At 37.6% G+C, this 20,476-nt stretch overlaps 4 protein-coding genes across 6 annotated transcripts in view; 1 reads left to right on the forward strand and 3 right to left on the reverse strand.

Moving 5' to 3' along the window:
* The window catches only part of ankrd52a (ankyrin repeat domain 52a), a 21,991-nt gene extending 21,275 nt beyond the window's left edge, over positions 1 to 716 (reverse strand). Inside the window, exon 1 of the mRNA XM_036212840.1 lies at positions 46 to 716. The gene's annotated coding sequence lies outside the window, so the exon portion shown is untranslated. The remainder of the gene's footprint in view (positions 1 to 45) is intronic.
* si:dkey-190g6.2 (coenzyme Q-binding protein COQ10 homolog A, mitochondrial) lies at positions 710 to 14,751 on the forward strand. 3 transcript variants are annotated; one of them, XM_024294121.2, is made up of 5 exons: positions 710 to 1,025; positions 1,782 to 1,934; positions 2,006 to 2,198; positions 2,349 to 2,450; positions 13,915 to 14,751. In XM_024294121.2, the coding sequence occupies exons 1-5, from the start codon at positions 889 to 891 to the stop codon at positions 13,927 to 13,929; spliced, it is 600 nt and encodes a 199-aa protein (XP_024149889.1). In that variant the 5' UTR covers positions 710 to 888; the 3' UTR covers positions 13,930 to 14,751. The 3 variants fall into 3 exon arrangements, with proteins under 3 accessions (XP_024149889.1, XP_024149887.1, XP_024149886.1); XM_024294119.1 differs by lacking the exon at positions 13,915 to 14,751 and adding an exon at positions 2,625 to 4,052 and having other exon boundaries at positions 2,349 to 2,500; XM_024294118.1 differs by lacking the exon at positions 13,915 to 14,751 and adding an exon at positions 2,625 to 4,052.
* Positions 5,217 to 17,545, reverse strand: cs (citrate synthase). Its single transcript, XM_024294117.2, has 11 exons — positions 17,359 to 17,545; positions 15,146 to 15,196; positions 14,770 to 14,877; positions 14,278 to 14,343; positions 13,901 to 14,032; positions 10,810 to 10,998; positions 10,505 to 10,704; positions 9,444 to 9,573; positions 7,466 to 7,567; positions 7,104 to 7,313; positions 5,217 to 7,026 (listed from the first exon to the last, which is right to left on the reverse strand). Exons 1-11 carry the CDS (start codon positions 17,407 to 17,409, stop codon positions 6,856 to 6,858), a joined length of 1,410 nt encoding a protein of 469 aa, XP_024149885.1. The 5' UTR covers positions 17,410 to 17,545; the 3' UTR covers positions 5,217 to 6,855.
* Positions 17,546 to 18,891: 1,346 nt separating this feature from the next.
* LOC112159815 (inactive dipeptidyl peptidase 10) overlaps positions 18,892 to 20,476 on the reverse strand; it is a 33,817-nt gene continuing 32,232 nt past the window's right edge. Inside the window, exons 23-25 of the mRNA XM_024294116.2 lie at positions 20,361 to 20,419; positions 20,028 to 20,100; positions 18,892 to 19,943 (exon numbers count right to left, since the gene is read on the reverse strand). Coding sequence (XP_024149884.1) covers positions 19,726 to 19,943; positions 20,028 to 20,100; positions 20,361 to 20,419 — 350 coding nt within the window. The 3' untranslated portion in view covers positions 18,892 to 19,725. The remainder of the gene's footprint in view (positions 19,944 to 20,027; positions 20,101 to 20,360; positions 20,420 to 20,476) is intronic.

The following is a 20,476-nucleotide window of genomic DNA, read 5'->3' on the forward strand; positions in this document are numbered from 1 at the left end:
TTTTTACACAAATAAATATTATAAACCAGCAGATTTAGCACCTACGCATATGTCCAAGAAACATTAGGAGGTCCCCACCCCTTCTTTACCATCATGGAAGGTTCCAATTGAACCATTTTATGTTGTGCCCCAACTAGAGACTATAAATGACAGGGGAAACATATTTCACTAGGCCCCACGTGTCCATGATTAGACTAGTTATGTAATGCTTCTAATCTTTCAATGAACATAAAAAGTGAACCTTAACAGCGTTGAAAATTCTCCATATTTCTACTGAATATTTTGTCACAAATTATGAATAAAATATTGCATAAAATAGAATAAAGTCGAGTAAAATAAAGTGGAAAAAATACAAAATTTCGTGGTGTTTACTCCAAACCAGTAGGGGGCGATGGTTCGCTGCAGAGCCGTTGCGCTCTCCATTTACAGTCAATATCGGAGACAGAAGAAAAAAAACTGAGGAACACTTTGTTCATTACCGGCGTTTTATTTAGCAGCAGAAGGTCGTCTGCAGTTTGTCGGAATTTGACCCAATTCCTTGCCAGAAATAACAAAAACCGCGTATTTGTGACAGAGTTGGTGTTAGGGAGGCATAGGGATGTGAGTTTTGCTGCTAAATACTCAAACGCGGCTATATGTCGCGTTTTCTCGGGCTGTTATGAAACATCGTTAGCCAGCGTTAGCCGCCGACTACTTTTACCATCGTTAGTTAGGCTCGGAGCTAAAACGTCGACGGTTCGAGTTAAGCTAATCGTCGATCTAAAACTTTGGGGCTCGATTAAACAACCTCTCCGACGTGGTGGGATTTGGGCTGGAACGGTGACTGAGATCCGGGACTTGGCGGCTTCAACCTAGGATCTCCCTTCCTCGGACGCGGTGGCTGGTTTGATGGCAGCCACGGCCGGTGCCCGGAGGTTACCGATGGGTGTGCGGACATTCAGCGACTTTCTCCAGATTGCCTCCGTGGGCTCTCCTCGCACGTGTCGTCCAGTGGTGCAAAGAGGATGCCCAAAACAAAACATCAGGTGGGCATGTCGAGGAGATACTATAAGAGGCGTGGAAGCTTACATTGAAGACATAAAAGTTTGTTTTAATAGTTTAACCAGAGTTTTAACCCCATTTTTCCTGTTTTGTTTGCTTGTTTGAGTACTTCTAACTTTTTAAAATAAATAAAAAAAATCTGTTTTTGGTATTTATTTTAGTCATGACATAAATAAGGCATTTAAACCTAAGTGATGAGTCAGTGTTTGTTGTGAAAGACTCAGAAAATCTCACCAATTCTGGAAATTTTGACTTTTTCTCAGAACATAGTTATAAACAAACAATGAAGCAGGAAGGACATTTGCTTTATTGTTGTTTTCCTTTCTCAAGTTACATATCATTACCCTGGTCAAGAAAACTACTAGTATTAAATGTAATGTAAAAAAAATCTGTTTTTCCCACTGATAAACAATACGGTTGATTCTATCCTGTCATGTTTTTAAAGTTAAGTTCCCATTTATGACTTCTCCATATCCCCCCTTGTCTCGTGCTTGTTTTTCTTTTTGAAATTCCAAAGGTTTTGTTTACTTGCTTTAAATGTTTTCTGGTCACAGTACTATTCGGGCAGTTTCAGGAAGCAGCCACCAACAGCACAACCCTTTATAACTAACATAAAAGACAAAACACAGACCTTCCAGAATCTCCAGGTTCAGCTTGCAGAGAGTATAAAATCATGTGGTGGCCTTTTTTTTCTATGCTTTTTTAGTTTGGCTAAAACCATGTCTGCTTCTATCTTTTAGACACCTGTCGTCGTGTGGCATTTTGATGACCAGAACTCCCAAGCTGCTTTGTGTTCAAGAATGGGACGCGATGGCGGCGGCGGCTCCTCAAAGCAGAAACTTCATCAGCCTCACCAACAAGAGGAAGGAATACTCAGAGCGCAGGATACTTGGGTAATATTCAATTTCAAAGTGGTAATAAACGTATTTTCAACAACACATTCCCTAACTTTATGTTGTTACAGGTATTCTATGCAGGAAATGTACGATGTGGTGGCCAATGTTGACGACTACAAGCTGTTTGTGCCTTGGTGTAAGAAGTCCCAGACCATCATGAAAAGAGCAGGTCACTCCAAAGCCCAGCTTGAAGTGGGATTCCCTCCTGTGGTAGAGAGATATACCTCCATGATCACTTGTGTTAGGCCTCACCTAGTCAAAGTAAGTAGCCAGTTGTGCCGTGAATAATTTGATGTAACTAGAACTGAATGTTCTATTAACAGGCTTATTTAAATGTAAACTGAGTTGCATTTAAGTCGATTATTTGCAATGTTTTTTATCATTTCTAATGATACTAATTGTCCTTTGTAGGCAGTGTGCACTGATGGAAAACTGTTCAATCATCTGGAGACGATTTGGCGCTTCAGTCCCGGCATTCCTGGTTACCCTCGCACCTGCACTGTAGACTTTTCTGTAAGTAGTCTGCTTCTTGGAAGGGATTACAGAGTAGTTCTCTTCTTAAAGTAAGTTTTTTTTCCCCCACCAAACTGTATTAGGCATTTTTTAATTAGTTTTTTGCTGCAATGTTTCATGACTACTTCTTTCCGTCATCTACTAAAAAATCCCCTTTTTTTATTACTTTAACAGATATCCTTTGAGTTCCGCTCCTTGCTGCACTCCCAGTTAGCTACCATGTTCTTTGACGAGGTTGTGAAGCAGAACGTCGCTGCGTTCGAGCGGCGAGCCGGCAAGCTTTACGGTCCAGAGACTCGAATCCCCCGAGAGCTGATGTTTCATGAGGTCCATCAGACGTGATATCAGCGACCGCCTGCCCCCCTCCCCTTCATCTGGCCTTAATCCATACCAGCTTTCATCCTCTTGACCCACTCAGACCTGCATGATCCAAATTAGTCCAGCCCTCGCAGAAGTCGCTATACACAAATAGCGGTAATCGAGGAGTCCCAACTCTTGTAAGTTGGAATTCCTGCTCCGACAAGTTCCTGCTGATCTCTGCTCTCGTGTATAGCGGCGTCCACTCTTGTCAGCCTCCTCCCTGTTTAGCAGAAGCGGCCATTATTCTCGCTCTGTTGCAGTTACATGCTGTATTTATGTAAGCAAATCAGTAAATCAATACAACATCAAATTTCTAGTGTTAGCTGATTGTTATTTAAATGGAACACTTGCAAATTATTATTTTTCTACTAAGACACAGAGGCCCCCTCTGGCTTGGACCTATTCTCAGGTTTCATAGGTTACTTTGACCTGATCATAATGTGCTTGCGACACATCAGCATGTCCGCCTCGGCACTGGGATCAGCTGGACATACTACATTCTTCTCTTTTCCTTTTACCGTTTGCTCTTCAGTTGTTATTATTGTTTGAAAGCAAGTAGAGCTTCTGCTGCGCAACATTTTCATGATATTTTTAATTTATTCAGAGGTGGATATATGTTTTATCTAGGCTTGTTAATGGTGCCATGTTTTTTTTGGAACGCCAAGCGTGCTTCTCACTGTGACAGTATTAATGCTTTCATCGTTTCTTCACTGGCAAATTTGGTCTCATTTGAACCATTTGGGAGGTTTAGCTTTAAACTCATCTGTCGTGCTGTGATGATTGTAATTTTAAATGCTGAGACCTATCCTACCACCTGTCATAATGCCTTATTTTACAGCCCCAGTTCAAGAAACTATCAGCTATTTGAAGCCAATTAAACTTTGCACAAAACCCCCTGAATAGTCATGAAAACGCTGGAACGTTCTGTCAAAAAATGGCAGCTGACGGGACCCGACCCAGCCGACAGTTTATGTAAGAAAGACGGCTTTATTTTTGATATATTTTATGGTCGAGATTCATAAAGAAATGGAAGACGGCACTTTATGGTGATCACTTTTGATGCTGCTGAGAGTTTAGAGGAGAAACACTTTGTGTGCCCAACAAATGTTCTATTCCAAGTCATCTATTTGTATGTTTTTGTGGTCCATATTTTGGAGGCTCTCAGGAGAACGATGCTCTCCTTTTGTGTAAGTTTTCATTATAAAATGTGCATGTGGGCTGTAGAATAAACCATTACACATATCTGGAGTTTCCTGATTCTTTCGGGACTTTGACTATTCTTTGCAGGTGTGCAATGAGCTGCAAACGTCACATTTTTGTGACAGTTATTTTAAAGACCCACTGATGAAAATGGTGTTTTAACATGTTCTTGTGGAATTTAATTAAAAATGGAGGACATGTATAAAGAGAATTAATATTAAAATAGCATTTCTGAGTATTTCTTTATTTAAATCATGAATCAGGAGCAGAAGAAAAAAAATGTCGTTTGAAAAAACTTGTAGAAATTATGCTTGGCAGGCTACTAGCTCCCTGATCTGCAACAGAGGGGAAGGGGGGCGGGGTTGCTCCTTGCAAATAGTCCCGCCCACAACTCAGAAGAATTTTCAAATGAACTCCCGCTGTTCTACCAAAACTGCCCTAGAAAATGACAGGATTTTGGATTTAGGCTAAAAACACTAATTTAAAGATCACTGGGAATGTTTTTACAATAAATCAGAAAATGATCAGAGTGGGTCATCGATGGCTTGAAATATATATTTAAAAAAACAGTATGAAAGAGATTTTATAGTAAATGTATCACTAAGATGTTAATGTTAAGAATTCCAGTGGATTTTTATTTTAATAAGTAAATCAGTTAAAAAAAAAATTAGAAATGTAAATTCAAAGTACAAATATAATTTTCCTGTTGGAAAAGTTAAAGTTTATTGAAGCATTTAACTCAAACAAGATGAGATGCTGCAGTTTAGACAAAAATACTGTTGGATTTGGCTAAAAAAATTCATTTGTATTTTAAGACATAAAAGCAAAACATTCAGTCATTTAGCTCCCAAATGAGATTTTTCGATTCTTTGCATCTATCCAACGGCAGGTGAATGTTGTTGCAACATCTTGGTTAAAGGAAGGGCACAGCTGACGAGCAAGAAACCAGAGTGGGGTTAAGGTATGTGGGGCAGTTATTAATAACGGTGCATGTGAGAGGTGGGCATTTGTGCCATCTTCTTTTTGTGAGCACAAAGACCGCCAATAAAGGAGATTCAAAGTTTCCACCCCTGAGAACGAGTTAATCTACAAACACAAGACAAACTCTGAAATTCCAGTCAGAGGTGTGTGTGGAAACTGGTGCTGTGGAGCCTCAGCGGACGCAGTGACCTACAGAATTCAACCATGAAAAAAAGACCAAACAAATGTTATTAAAAACTTTTTATTTTTTCCATTTTTTATCGTTTTCCAATAGTGTGTTTTTTTCTTTTCACGCAATTGACCCATCCGGCCCAGTCACCCTCCACAATAGTCTGATTAAATCATCTGCATTGACTTTTTTTTTTTTTTTTTTTCTAGTTATATACAACCTCTATCCTCCTCTACAATCAAAACAACATCCCCTGAAGAGTTTAAAGCGCAGAACGACATGATGAAACAGGTGGGAATCAAAACATACGTCTGACACGCTTAACAGTGAAAGTAATCGAATGGAAAAACAAACTCAAATCAAGCTGGAATCCAAACTACAAACATGGAGTGTTTGACAAACCCAGAACTTAAGAGCAAGCTTGAAACATTCAAGGGAATCCCCTGGAAAAAACAAAAATAAAACTGCACCAGCTTAGCAAGAAACTGTGTATTTACAAAATAGCTGCAGCTTATTGTTTTGTTCATTGTCAGAAATACACAGCAACCAGTGAGACTGATCTTTACAGAAAACGTGGACCGAACTAAACCGACTGAGGAACTCACTGTGGTTCTTACAAGCAAATGATCACATTGAGCTCATACATTCAAGCTATACATATATATACCTATGTACACAAAGTATAAATAAAACCACAACTTGAGAACCCAAAGTATCATTTTTATACATATTAAACACCCCTTCAAAATAAAATCAACCAGGGAGGGGGTCATTCATCTGCTACAAGGTGGGAAACCAAATCAAGCCAAGTGCTTGCTGTGGAGTAGACCATGTTTAGAGAAAGCTCTGCTGTGGGGGTGAAGTCAAACCTATGCAAGAATACAAGTGAACCCCTCCCCTGATCACCACCTTACATCCAAGCTTGCTCTGTAAGATCACGCGGGCTGCCGATTCCAAACACCCGTCGGCTAAATTAGCATTGCATCATTTTCAGTCCTCGTAAGACCTTTCAAAACTCCATAAAAATAAAAGGAAAAATGAGCTAAAGGACACAAACGAGTTATTTTGATCGTAGAGGTAAATACAGGTCAACTATTAGACGAAAAAAGGAGATTGCAGATTTAAAGGGGCAGTATCTTTTAAGCTCATTTGTTTTAATCAGACTGTCAGGACCTTCTTAATTTTATTTTGAAGCTGGAGTGTTATTTAGTGGGAGTGAAATAAACGGATGAGATTTGATTGCATAGAAGAAACTTAAGTAGTTTTTTTTAGAGACTTTAGAAAAAAAAACAAAATCAGCCAAAAGCAGTAAATGTTTAGTATCTTTTTTGTTTTTAAATGGCATTTAGTTCACTTCCACAATTCCCTTTGAACGCCTCTCTGCTTACTCATACGTCAATGTTTGATGGGAAACACGCAGGCGTAGCTTGAGCCTACCCAAGGTTAAATGTATGTGTTTGAAGTTTGCTCCACTCAGGTTTCAAATGTGCAGAAGTGACGGGACATCTCGTCAGTAACACACTTCATCGCTAAGGGTGTGACAAATTAAAAGGCCCTTCTTTAGTGACTTAACATTAAAAGCATACTGAATCCCGTTAAATCCCTTGGGTTGGAAAAATGACGTTGGGTCAACTGATGTCTGCCTTCTGATGTTTCCAAATCTTCCTACCCTGCTCACTAAACGCCCGGCTCCTCTCAACCCGACTTGGCTCCAACCAGAGACATCAGTCCATCCGTGCTCATGGACTTGGGACGCTCCAGGGGGAAGCCCAGCGCTCTACTCCACACGAGCTGAGCCAGGACGCCGAGGGCGCGAGAAACGCCGAAAAGGACAGTGTAGTAGTTCATCTCCGTCATTCCATAGTACTGCACGCACAGAAAGCAGCGTCAGACACACCTCCATCAGGATTAGCCTAAAATGAGGTTAAATAGAGATGTCTCACCTGCAGGAGAACGCCACTGTGAGCGTCTACGTTGGGCCAGGGGTTCTTCGCCTTCCCCTGCTCCAGCAGCACATTGGGTACAATCTTGTAAAGCTGGGCGACCAGTTTAAACATGGGGTCATTGGGCAGATGCTTCAGGGCAAACTCGCGCTGACAAGTGTAGCGCGGGTCGGTCTTTCTCAGAACAGCATGGCCGTAGCCCGGCACCACCTACAGTCGGGAAGACCAGAAAAAGACCATCTTAGAATTTGCTTTCTGTGGATTACAGCTAAATGTTACTAAAAACAGCCAAACTAAAGAAATCAAGACCACATCTGGCTTTAAAACACAAACTGCAGCAGGAAGTGTGAGAATCCAGTTACCCTTCCAGACTTGAGGGTGTTCCAGATGTAGTCCCTCATCTTTTCGTCAGAAACTTCTCCTCCCAGCTCCTTCTGCAGAGCGGTCAGCCACACCAGCACCTCCTGTAGACACAGAACCGCACCAGGAATCACTATTACTAGAGGTGTGCCAAGAACATCGATACTGCGATATATCGCGATATTTAATCCTGTGATTGATTCTCGATGGATTCTCACCAAATATCGATCTTTTATTTTCATTTGAAGAGGCTGTAAAACGTTATATTTGTCACCCTTTGGTGAGACGTACCTTTGGAGCTAGATACGAGCGCATTGCAAGACTGGATTTTGTGAGCACCAATATACTGTACCTCGCAGCTACTTGAATTATTAAATTTTTGTTCTGTTGTTTACAACAATTTTACACCAAGTAGTGGAATTGCTGTTCATATTTATCATTGTTAACACTGAATTATACAGATAATTCCAATTTAATTGGTGTCAATGTTTATCAAAGACATAGTATTACTGATTTAAGCAATTTTGCACAAGTGTCTATTATTTGTTGTACAAAATAAGACAAGTTGTTATGATATTGTTCAAGCTTAAAAATAAACCGGGATATATTTTCCTAAAAATATACGTTCTTCTATTTAATGTGTGTTATCAGAGATTATTTTTACCAATTATTGAAGTATTGCGATATCGATATTGTGAGCCATGTATTGCATATTGCATCTTATCCTGAGGTACCCATCCTGATCAATAATGTCAACTGACTCCTGAATGATGATTCAGCTATTTTAGTAAATAAAGAACCAAATATCAAGTAAACATGTTTGTTTTGGAAACACAAAATGTCAGGATTGTTGTTAAAATCAACAAATAAAACGTTTTTGCTACGAGTGACACTGAATGATGACGCAGAAGTAGGAACTAACATTAACTCAGTACATTTCTGTAAAAATTCCATTCCAAATAATAGTTTTACAGAACCATACTTTGATTTAAAGTTAGTTACGATTGTCTGAATCAGTTTATATATTCTGCTTTTTCTAACATTTGTTTTATTAATTCTTTGCTTCATTAATGCTTAATAACATTGGAATGTTATCGATATCGGCACAAACTACACAAAAAGGCGATTAGTCAGCATAAGGATTTCTGCTGAGTCATTGAAGAACACATTGGCACACCTGCAGAAAACGGCAACACAATGGGAATGCGAAAGTGCTATTTTTTATTTTAAAGACTGAAAAGACACTTGCTGTATGTAATACTAATAGGCAGCAATAAGTCTTGAGTAAATACATAAACTCCAACTCTGAGACTTGATGTGTCCTTAATAAAGGAAAACAAAAGTTTTTTTTTTTTTTTTAAACTGATGACTCATTTGAAAGTATTGTATAAAACAATCAAATCCATCATTATTGTATCTGGAAGTTTTTACGTTTTTACTTTTGCTCGAGTAATTATTTGAACATGACTTTTTACTAATACTTTCTTCTTATATATAAGCTTCCTGCTTTCCTAATTGGACACTATTCACTTATTGTTTACTGCCAAGACCATCTGTCTTCATCCCAAATGATTTTATGCAGCCGTTTGGTTTATGAATAAGGTTTGCAAAAAACTACGAGAGCTTAAAACGTAGCGGATTTGTATTATTTCCACTCTCAGCATGGTTAAACTGAAAATGTTAGTCTTAACTTGTTGTGTTTTCAGAGGCAACATTAGCCAGCCTATATTTTTCCAAACTAGTTACGAGTGGGAAAAGTACAGGTTTGACAAATAACACACAAAGTGGCTGTAAGCTATAATTTGACACAAAACTACAAAGCTTATCTGCATGCTTTAATAGAAAATGGTTAATAATTATTATATCGGTAATGTTCTTTCAATGATTTTTCAGAAAACTTTACAGAGGCTGTGAGTGAAACAAACATTCAAGTTTTTCCGGGGTGGGGGTTGTGAGTGTGTGTGAAAGTTGAGAACAAACCTGATTGGCCAGGCCGTGGAGAGGACCGGCCAGACCATTCATGGCGGCGCTGAAGGACAGATAGGGATCAGACAGGGCGCTCCCTACCAGGTGGCTTGTGTGTGCGCTGACATTGCCGCCTTCATGGTCACTAAAGAATTACAAGACAGAGGAAACACCAAAAACATGTCAACTCGTACATTAAAAAAAGAGGAATATACACGAGCAAACTCAGTTTCCCTGATTTCTAATTCCTGTTATTGCAAAGTATCACAATGTGAAAGACACTGAAAACAAAAGGACATGAGTTTAACCTTTCAGCTCTAAACTACTGCAGCCATTTTTCTTGTACATGTCATATTTATACTAAATATAATACTATGACTGATAAACTTCTGAATATTCTACACACGTCTTAAAGTAACAAGAATATTTTACATTATCTAATAAGGAACAAAATGGCAATAAAACCAGAAAATTTTAGGAAAAAAAACTTATGGGCAAAAAAATGATCTGTCTTCCTTAATATCACTACCTTTAAAGTAAATAAATAAATAAAAAACATGATTTAGTCTTCATTTGTGGCTTTTTAACTATAAAATAATTTTCTTAAATTGACAAATTACAAGTTAAAGTGTCAATTTTCCCCCCAATTGATTAAAAATGTAATTAATACTTCAAACTTTTATTTCAGGGTAAAAATCTGGTTTAACCAAAGCCATTTAAATGAAGGTAAACTTTCATAATTAATATAGAACTCTACATAATTTTTGTTTCACAATAAAGTACCTAAAACTTCTTTAAAGAAAACTTGATGAACAATTGATTGATCAATCAATATCTCAACCTCAAAGAATATAAAATTAAAACAGCATCCTGTTATAATATTTGAAATAATAAATCTCTGGATTTAGCTCAATTTTTTTAGCCAATTTTACCATTTTAAGCTTCAAATTTCACACATTATTTCACTAAGAAGCCACTCTGACAAAAGCTTTGTTTTAAGTAGAAGTTTCTCTAGTGAGGTGATCAAAAAACACAAGAACCTTCAAAAGTACAGCTACATCAGAAGTGTTTTGCACCTGTGAATGGTGAGGTAGAGCCTCATCAGCTCAGTGAACTTCGCGTCGTTGTAGCCCAGCATGTTGGTGAAGTTATGAGACCAGTCCAGGTTGGAGTCGATGGCTCCAATGCTGCTGCCTTCGCGGTACAAGTTGCGGTAGATCTTGGCAGCAATGCAGGGCAGCTTAGCAATCAAATCCATTGAGTCTTCATAGACGTACTAAACAAAAAAAAAGCAACACACAACTGGGAGTTTAGATCTGAGTGAAGCAGGAACTTCAGTGACACACACAAAAATCCTTTCTTATCTGATAAACAGACTTGCCTCCCAGTACTTGGACTTGTGGACTCCCTCAGAGTACGCTCGTGCAAAGCTGCTCTCACTGTTCAGAGCCGTGATGGCAGCACTGAACTGAGACATGGGGTGCAAGTTTGTGGGGAAATTGTCCAGCATGGTGACAACGTGAGAGGGGAGCGCCGCTCTCTTCGCCCACTCTTTGGACACCCAATTGACCTGGAAAAAACAACATAAATTACATTTTAAGCTTCTGAAGACAACAAAACCTGGAGTTAAACCGGTTAAACAAGTTTAACAATCTGATGATGATGTTCATGGCAGCTACACATGTTTAGTGTTACAGAAAGTCCAAGAATAAGTGTAAAATAGAACTTTTTTTTAAAGTTGATCTAAAACATGTAATTATTTTGTATGAAGGAGTTAAAGATCAGGAGGTTAAGGCGTGTATTTTAGCAGCAAGTTCAACCAAACCTTATCTTATCATTCTTTAATGAGACTGCTGGAATCAGTTTCCTGTCATCAGACTATCTTGTGTCTGAGCTTTAAAACTCCAAGTAACTTACTTTATAGACACTGCAGCTATTATGCTTACTTTATTTTAGTACATAAACTCTTATTTTGGGAGATAAATTTGAGACATTGCTTTAATTTTAACACTTTTGTACATTTTACTTTTCCAAGACGGACAAATAAATGTGTAAAACAAAAAAATACTATTAGATTGAAATTTGACTTAAATCAGAACTGTGTTTTTTAATACAATATATCTGTATAATTGAAAAACGCAAGCAAAAAGTGAGATTGAAGCTAGTTTATCCTGCTTATTACATGAGTTGTACCAAAACTTTGACTCAAATTAAAGCAACTTGTGTTAAAATATAAAAAAAAAAATGAATACATCTTCACTTAAAAAGCTGCATCAATAAAATCAAGAATTCATTTTTCTTTAAAGGCATTCTTGTTTTTTTTAATCATATCAATAAAAAAGCAGTTTTGCTAGTTTGTCCAAAAGGCTTCTTTGTCACAAAGATCGCTACAGAACATCATTCCTGCCACACCACAATAAGACAGTAACTGATCATCCCTGTGCCACAGATAAACTGTAACTTGCTGCTGTTGATGATGTACAAGTACCTCAAACCTGTAATTTTATGTTATTAGAACAAATCGATGCTGCTTTATCGTGCAAAAAAATTGCATTGTATGCAAAAAATATAAAGTTTGGGTTCAATAAAGTATCTTTGTCTCATCTTTTCATACAATATATTATAATTCTACTAATGAAAGTTCCACCCTCATCCAGTTTATACCAGTAGTTATCAAAAAATTGATTTTTATTAGCAAATAAAATAAGAGACTCTGTAATTTTGGCTGTGATAATGAGTTCTAAAGCAATAACAGAAACATTTTTGGACCAAAAATGTAACAGTTAACTGTTTATTTTGTCACCCATGTACTGTAGAATCTTTCTGACAATGAAAACACTGTAGTTATTCATCTTTATAGCTATATTTCCATAACCACAGCTGATGTATTCATAGACACACTTAGAATGCATCCATTTATTTCTGGGGTCTAATAAGCCAAGTCACGCTTTTATATGACAGGATTTTAAAATCCAATGGTGGTTATGTTATAAAATTAACCTGTGATAACCTGTGAAGTAGAAGTACAGATGTTTAAGGCAGTAAAACTCCTCACTACACATGATACTCACCTTTCTCATACAGACTAGAATATTTTTAAACTTTTCTCTTTTGTTTAAACTCTCAAAGTTCAAACATGCATAAAAAAATAAGTCCAGTGAAAAAGATCTGATCACAAAGATTTATGGGAATGTGGCAAACTGAAAACGTTGTGTACGAGAGACATGACAGACTTGACTGAGAGGGTCAGCCAATCAGGATGCAGAACACGGTGTGCTGTTTAAAAAAAAAAAAGCACACAAAATGACACTAGAAAGAATCTGTGAAAGAGCAAGACCAGGAAAGGTGAACCGCGATTTAGCGATTGCGACACCGTTTAGCGAATTTTAAGATTTATGGATTTATTCACATAACCACCATTAAACAGTGTTAGCATGTATTTGCTTACCTCTAAAATTAACGCAGACCAACTTTTAAATGGCACGTTTCATGTAGATCTGATCATTGTCTAGACTGGGTGCACTTGTCTTACATTCAGACTTTATTTTAAACACTTTACTCCTTGACTTCTGAATTTATTTCCAGCTATGATAAATATATTTCACTTGTGTTTTTCTTCAAGCACAAGCTAAATTAAAGTAAGTTCAGGGCAGAAGTTATTTGATGTGGATCTGCATCAATAGATGTCGAGGAGTTGATATTTCTTGAGTTTAAAGGATTTGATGTAGAAATGATTTTTTTTTAGGTATACCTTGAAAACCCGCCGACTTTTTAAATTGATTTATTTTACTTTAAAATAAGTCTTTGATATTTTGATTTAATATATGTGGCCTACTTTTGCCTCATTTGCATTCCATTCAGGTTTTCTGATGTCAGAATTTTTTCTCCATTAAATCAAATTTTTTTTTGTGTCAAAACAGAACTGCCTCACAGTTATTGAGCTGTGACTACATTATTGCTGTGATCCTCTCAGGATTCAGGCTTTAAATTAGTAAGATTGTGTTTTTGAAGTTCCTAAAAGCCTGAAACCGTTTTGGTTTGGAATGAGCAGCCCTTTAAAGACCCACTGAGATGAATAACTCTTTACTTATAATGTTGTGAATGAGGAGCAGCTAAAAAGTCAAGAATTTAAAGGCCACTGGAACACTTTTAAAATGGATCAAAAGTTGATCAGAGTGAGTCTTTAAACTTCTATATTCTATTTATCTTTGAGTTGTAGCAGTGATTCTGCTTCTCATTTACATTTTGGTCATTTAATATTTTGCCGTCTGTGACTTCTGGTCTGCACTGATATAAACTGATAAAAGAAACTAAATAAAAAACGCAAATCATGTTCATTAATTGCCAACAAAATAATTCAATTTCTTCACATTTCTCTCTATTTCTTGGAGCAAAAACTTCACGCTTGCATATTTGTGTTTCAGATGACAAGACAAATCAATAAAACGCATAAATATTTGTCTAATGATCACCTGCTCCTCACTAGGGACCTGTCCAGTGACCAGCAGCCAGAAGAGACCCTCAGGCAGAGGCTCCTCGCCTCCTGGAGCTTTGGGCAACAACTTCTGACACTCTGGGATGCTGTATCCCCTGAAGCGGATTCCCTGTACGAGAAAACACAGCAGAAATTAAAAACAAATTGTCTTTAGGGATAATCAAATACACTAAAGAAGTATTCTGATATAAAACATGTAATAAGTCTAGAAAATTAGATGCTTTGCTCCTAAATAATGAATCAACTGTGAAGCACTTTACAGGAATACCAGAACTTTCACTGCTGACTTCCTGAGGATAAAAGTACAAAACGCTGTGGAAAAATCTTAACTTGTGAGCCCCCATCGACACTCACCTCATCAGGATCCAACACAGAGGTTTCATACACCAGACCCTTCATCCCCCTCATGCCTCCATAGACCTAAACAAAAAGGAAAACACAAAAACATACATTTACAAAACATGAGGATTTACCAAACTAAAATGTCACCCAAATGTAACACAAAATTAGACTTTAAAATCTGCCTGATTCTGTTTGAAGTTTTGCATTTATAATAAGGGACTCTACAGACTAAGATGCAGTTTTAAGAAGTTTTACTGTGGAGCCCCGACATGTCACTGACGGCGGGAATCGGCTCATGCTGTGACCTCTGAGGGAGATGACCGCTCAGTGATACCTGACAGAGTAAACAACCCTGGGCAGGCCTAAATGGATTATGTGGGGCTACCATGTCATGACTGATCATCATCACCATTTATGGATTAGATGCTTAAAACTTGATTAGAACTAAGGAACCCACCACAATTTTTGATAGATTAAAACAAAAAATAAAAGTCAAATACTCACCATATCTACAGTAATCTGGCCTATGTTGGTTTTCCCATGCTGCTGCTTAAAGTTCTTGATCCTAGTTTGTTCTTTAGGGATGAGGTCTGCCAGAACATCCTTCAGATTCTGCAACAACAAGATCAGGAAATCAACAATTCCACTTATTTAATTTCTAGGCTAAAAATAAAACACCATGCTTCAATTTGTGTGCGTGTTTATGTAAACATAACAGGGGAAAAACAAAAACTGACAAGGACATCCAGCTTCACAAAAGGTCAGAATGTTCTGTCACTGAGTAAAAACATGATTCTTCCTGCTGATGCTTTTTTTTTTTACATTTTAACTTGTAAGTTTTAAAACTTGGCAAAAATGAAGAGTAAATGCTTCAACTTACTGTTGTGGATGCGCTTGCATTTCTGGCAGCCACAAATAACAAAGTGGCATTCTGCAAATAAAACGTAATAAAATGCATTTTCATTATTAAAATATCCATGAAGAGCATTAAAAAAATATCACAGCATAAAAGTTAGTTACTGTTGTAATAGATTTAATCCACACAAATCTAGAACATTCCATGAATGCAGCAGATTCTGATCACATATTCTCGTTTCTTCTGTAACACTTCACTCTGAACGGTAATGCAAATTTATCATGAATGCAATCAGACAATGTCAATAGTGCGTATTTACAGTATTGATCCAGGTTTCCATTTTTATCCCAGCCCTCCAGATTTGGGCAGATGACAAGTTAAACTGGGAGATCATCCAAAACTACCCTAGTCATGATTTAGGTTTTAACAAATGGTGAAATCTAACAGCAAACCAAGTAACTTCCTGTTTTGACACATGAGAATTTATTAAAAATAACCACAAAACCAAAAACTTTTATGGTTCTTCCAATAATGCTAAACATTTTCTTAATTGTGCAAAAACGGTTTCACATATTTTAAAGGAAGACAAAGTTCACAGTAAGGTTTACAGAGTGAATGATTATGCACCAAACAGGTTATGCTAGGATAGAAAAAACATATTTTCTCAACACATTTCCATTCCGGTGCAGTTTAACTCCTAACCAAACTATTTTTAGAAAGCAGAAGTAACAAAATTCAGGGAAAAGAAAAGACTCACTGTGGTAGACTTAATCAAATGGAAGTAGTAGCTACAATAGAGGGGATTATTTGGGAATTTTTTTTCATTTTTTGTTCATCTAACACTATATGGATTAAATAATAAGAATAAAGTGTGGATTGTGTAATTAAAAATGGTGTTAAATAAAGACAAAATATGTTTTTGAGACATTCACCGATAGGCACCTGAATGGGATATCAACAAAGGAGGGATGAGTGAAGGGGCCAGATCAAAATTCCCTCCGAGATTCCTTTGGAACCACAACTTAAAAGGATCAAGCCAAAGGTCCCCAAAACAAAAGATGTGCTGTTGCTTCACTGCACACTCCTCACACTGCCGAACACCCCAGGGATTATGCAATACATAATAGTCTTACATTTAAAAGAAACCATTTATAGCCTGTCCTATCAATGTGATTTTCCAGATCTCGTGTCTTCCACACTTTATATTCAAGTTATGTAACTGGGAAAAGGCTGTTTCAATAAATCTCTTGAATGGAGATAACAGATGATAAAAGCAAAAGTTGAGTGTGTCACAGGTCAGCTACTCGTGCATGATGCACTGCAGTTCAGACAAGGTGAGAAACCACCTGGAGATATTCAACAAAGTGCTTCTACTTAAATCCATGTCATTTTTTTTTAGGGATAAATGTCAAGGTTCTTGTTCCAGAGAGGTCTAAAGGTGGAGAACAGTGAGCTTTAGTCCCCGGATGATTAAAGAAACCCACTGAATGGGAATGTTTCAGAAGGTAGGACAGCATAGACATGAGATCAAGTGATTGAAATTGTGAAGAAAAGTCCATTCTCGGATTACAACTTTAGACAGGAAGGTCGTTCTAGTTTTACCAACTGTGATCAGAATGCTAGACAGGGATTAGAACAGTAGTATTCTTGCAATATTCGTTTTATTAAAGTCGCAGATGCTCATGAAGAATAATGACACACTTGAAAAATATGATTAAAATATGATTAAACATTAAAGTGAAGGTCAGATGTGAGGTTTGAGGAATTCCACAAGGAATCCACATGAGCAATCTCAAGGTTAGCATTAAGGCTCATCACAATTCAGTTGGACAAATATCAGATCAATGATCTAAAGACAAACTGGTTAGCCTGCAGCTGTCACAGCCTGGTATCCGCAGGAAGAGAAACATGGCAAGACTGTGACTTCACAAGGCCAGCCAAGAACCGTCCGTCCCAAAGCTAACCTAATCTTTCGAGACTCAAGTTAACCATAAACAGAAATCTCCAGCTAAATAACCATATATGTAGACGATTAAAAACGTAATCGCATGTTAAGACTCTTGAAAAAGCAGAAATAAACTTTGTGTGCCGCGTTGTATAATGGGTTTGGCTGACAGAGCTAAGCCACATACTATTAACTTGTCTGCCATTACGTTAGCATGCTAGCTTAAGGTTAGCTTCAGTGTAACGTCCTAGGGTTGTCCGAAAACGCAAGCAGTCGCTTTTTATTCTCTTACCTTTGAATTGAGAAGTTTGGGTGCTAGCCTGCTGACTGTGAGAAAGGACATTTTGTCTATGTTTCAGAGATATTTCCACTCTACAATAAAGAAAAAGCCACTGCCAGTGCACCGCGGAACTGGTTGAAGGTGCCCCTCCGGAAAGTAGAAGGTTGAAGAGGGATTCAGGCCTGCAGCTGGAAACGATTTTGATTGGGCGATGGGCTGGGTCGACGAAATGACGCAGGAGAATCTGATTGGTTTGAGCGCGAAAGAGGGCGCTCCGATTGGTTGTGGATGTTTCGTTGGATTCTGAGACGAAAGTCGGGAGATGGTGATGTGTTCAAGAGCAGACTGTACAGAGTCATGCCAACATTTAGCGGGAAAACCAGTAGCAGTGGATATGGTTTCCTTCGTGACATTTGTATGTGTTGTAAACGATGTGAATGTGCATTTGCTTTCAGTCTAGACAAGGGGCCTGTAACCTTTAACACTTTAACAACTATTTGGGTCGATTTTTCACTGTTCACGACTAAGTAATAGCCACAAAGTCACATTCAGAAAAAATGCGATAAGTATAAATTGAATATGTAATAAATAAACCATAACGAGAAACAAACTATTTTATAAACTTAATAGTTTATAACTTTTGAGTTCACATGACTTCTTTTCAAAATAAAAAACACATTAAAATGCACTTAGGAACATTTCAATCCAGTAAATTAGGTAGTATGTCAGCACAAATTGGGAGGGGGGGGGGGATTAATTTCTTTTACAGTTTGTGGTGCATATCCACTATAAATTCATAAATCTAGCTAAATAAATTCAAATTAGAGCAAACCAAGTGACTTTTACTGTATTTTTCTAACAATAAGAAGCACATAAAATCATTGAACTTATTCAGAAATGTTAAAAAAAATCCACTTTAGTATAAACTTTGGTTGTGCTTATTGAACTCAGAATGATTTCTGTGGTACACAGCTCTTAAAAATCTGTCAAAATGTTTTAATTTGGTAATGATTGCTGGATTGTTCAAGAAGTACGATAGTCAGGAACCTAACAATATAGTAATAGTAATTTATATTATCCGACAGTTTGTAAATGAAGTAAAAAAAAGTTTGATACTGTGCTTTACTTATTTTTATACTGTACTACTGGCTTGCTTTGGATTTACTTCATAAAGCTAAAAACTTTTTATTTTCTTTAAGCAAACAGCCAGAATGGAGGGGTGAAAAAAAAACACATGTGGCTCCAGAGCCTCGAGTTGCAACACCTGGTCTGGATGCTACTGCTTTAATCAAATGTGGCAAAATAGGCAGATAATTTTTTTTAACCTGTACTTAACCTACCAAAAATCTGAAGCAAATGCTAGAAGGTACCACCACTCATACTGACATTTATGGTTTGATTTTTTTGTAATTTTAGTAAATTACTGGTGGTAACAAGGTATTTTCTCCATTGTGAAATCATTCAAGTTCTTTTCTATTGTATTCTACTCTGTGGTCTGTTCCACTGGCTGTCCAAACTAATTTTTAATACACCATTTCGAACCCCTTTGACCAAAGAAATAATTTATTTCTGCAATCCACAACATATGGTTTAAATGGTGAGATGTCAAATCAGAAATGCCATTTTCAAATACAGCACAAAGACACTGACATGTTCATGTAGTCCCTCCTGACTTGGAGTTTTTTTGTATAAACAGTTGCATACTCATTGTTAGTCACAAAATGCAAACAAAAGCAGTTTATAAAGTTCACAGAATGAATTTGGCACATTTAGAGTAATCTTTATCCCTCGATTCAACTTCCTAAAAGCCGGGAACACGCTGTAAGAACAGTAAAATTGGTTCTGATGGTACATTGGGATCCCTGGGGACCAAGGTTGGGATTTTAGTCCAGTCTTAAGCACTTTTTTTTGTAAGAAAAGAGTTTATATTGTACTGAAGGTCATTCTTTAGTTGACTGAGTCAAGAACGAGCCGCATCATTGCATTGTTAGGTATTCCTTAAAGTCTTTGAGTGTGTTCCCGGCTGTTGGGTAATCCGTCTCTTCAAAACCTCGTGGATGAAACACAAAATGCAATAATCATCATCATGCAGCCATTACGACATGCATGTTTCTTTGTAAACCAATCATTGGCTGTGTTGTCCACATCATCTTCTGCAAACATTTGTAAACAAACCAGGCCTTGAATGTTCAGTTAAATTGCAGAAATTATTGTGCACAACACATCATACAGTACATAGATTTTCTTTTCTTTCCTAAAAAGAAATGTCCTCTGCGTTTGGTCCCCCACCCTGCTACTCTTGTGCCAGAAAACTTGTAAATAATTGCATACAGTCCTTTTCGAGAGTCCATCCAGAAGAAGCGAGGCGGAGGCCTGAGCTCAGTCGTCTTCCTCTTCCTCGTCCTCTATAGGATCTGGAAGGGTGCTGTGCTTCAGGCAGGTATGGAGGTAGTTCACCACTGTGCGCTGGAAGTGCTGGATGCTGCGGGCCTCCCTCAGGATGTGGCCCTCGTCTGGGTACAGCTGCAGAGAGTAGTTGGCCTCCACCTTCACCAGGCGGCTCAGGAGCTCAGCGCTGTGCTGGAAGTGTACCCTGGCTTTGAACAAACGCACACATTTTACTAAACAATTTCAGATTGACACAAGGACAAACTCTGAAACATGTGCAGAAAAAACCTCACCATCTGCAGTTCCATGAAGAATAAGGAAGTTCTCTTCTTTTAGCTTGTTAACTTCCTCCAGAAGAGAGGCAGTCTGAAAAATTACCCATAGCAACATGAATTAATTATTGGAAACAAGTCAGCCTAAATTATTCTACTTTAATTAGGCGTCAAAGCCTTAAATCTTGTTTAAAACACGTTTTATGTGAAGGTTTTATATGATTTCAAATGGCAAATGAGCGTATAATCACACTCATTACCCCTGCAAACATATAAAACTACTTAAAGTGGACTATAAACATATATAACTACTATAAGTAAACCATAAACATATAAAAATGGTTAGAATCTCACAGAATAAGCATGTTCCTCCTTTGCTGGAAGGCCAAGATACCTTTCAGAAAAAGCAGCACCTGTAAGTGAAAAAAAATCTTTTTAACATCTTGATGTCACATTTTTAATTCTCTCTG

The sequence above is a fragment of the Oryzias melastigma genome, linkage group LG7 (assembly GCF_002922805.2).
Source record: "Oryzias melastigma strain HK-1 linkage group LG7, ASM292280v2, whole genome shotgun sequence".
Lineage (NCBI taxonomy): Eukaryota > Metazoa > Chordata > Actinopteri > Beloniformes > Adrianichthyidae > Oryzias > Oryzias melastigma.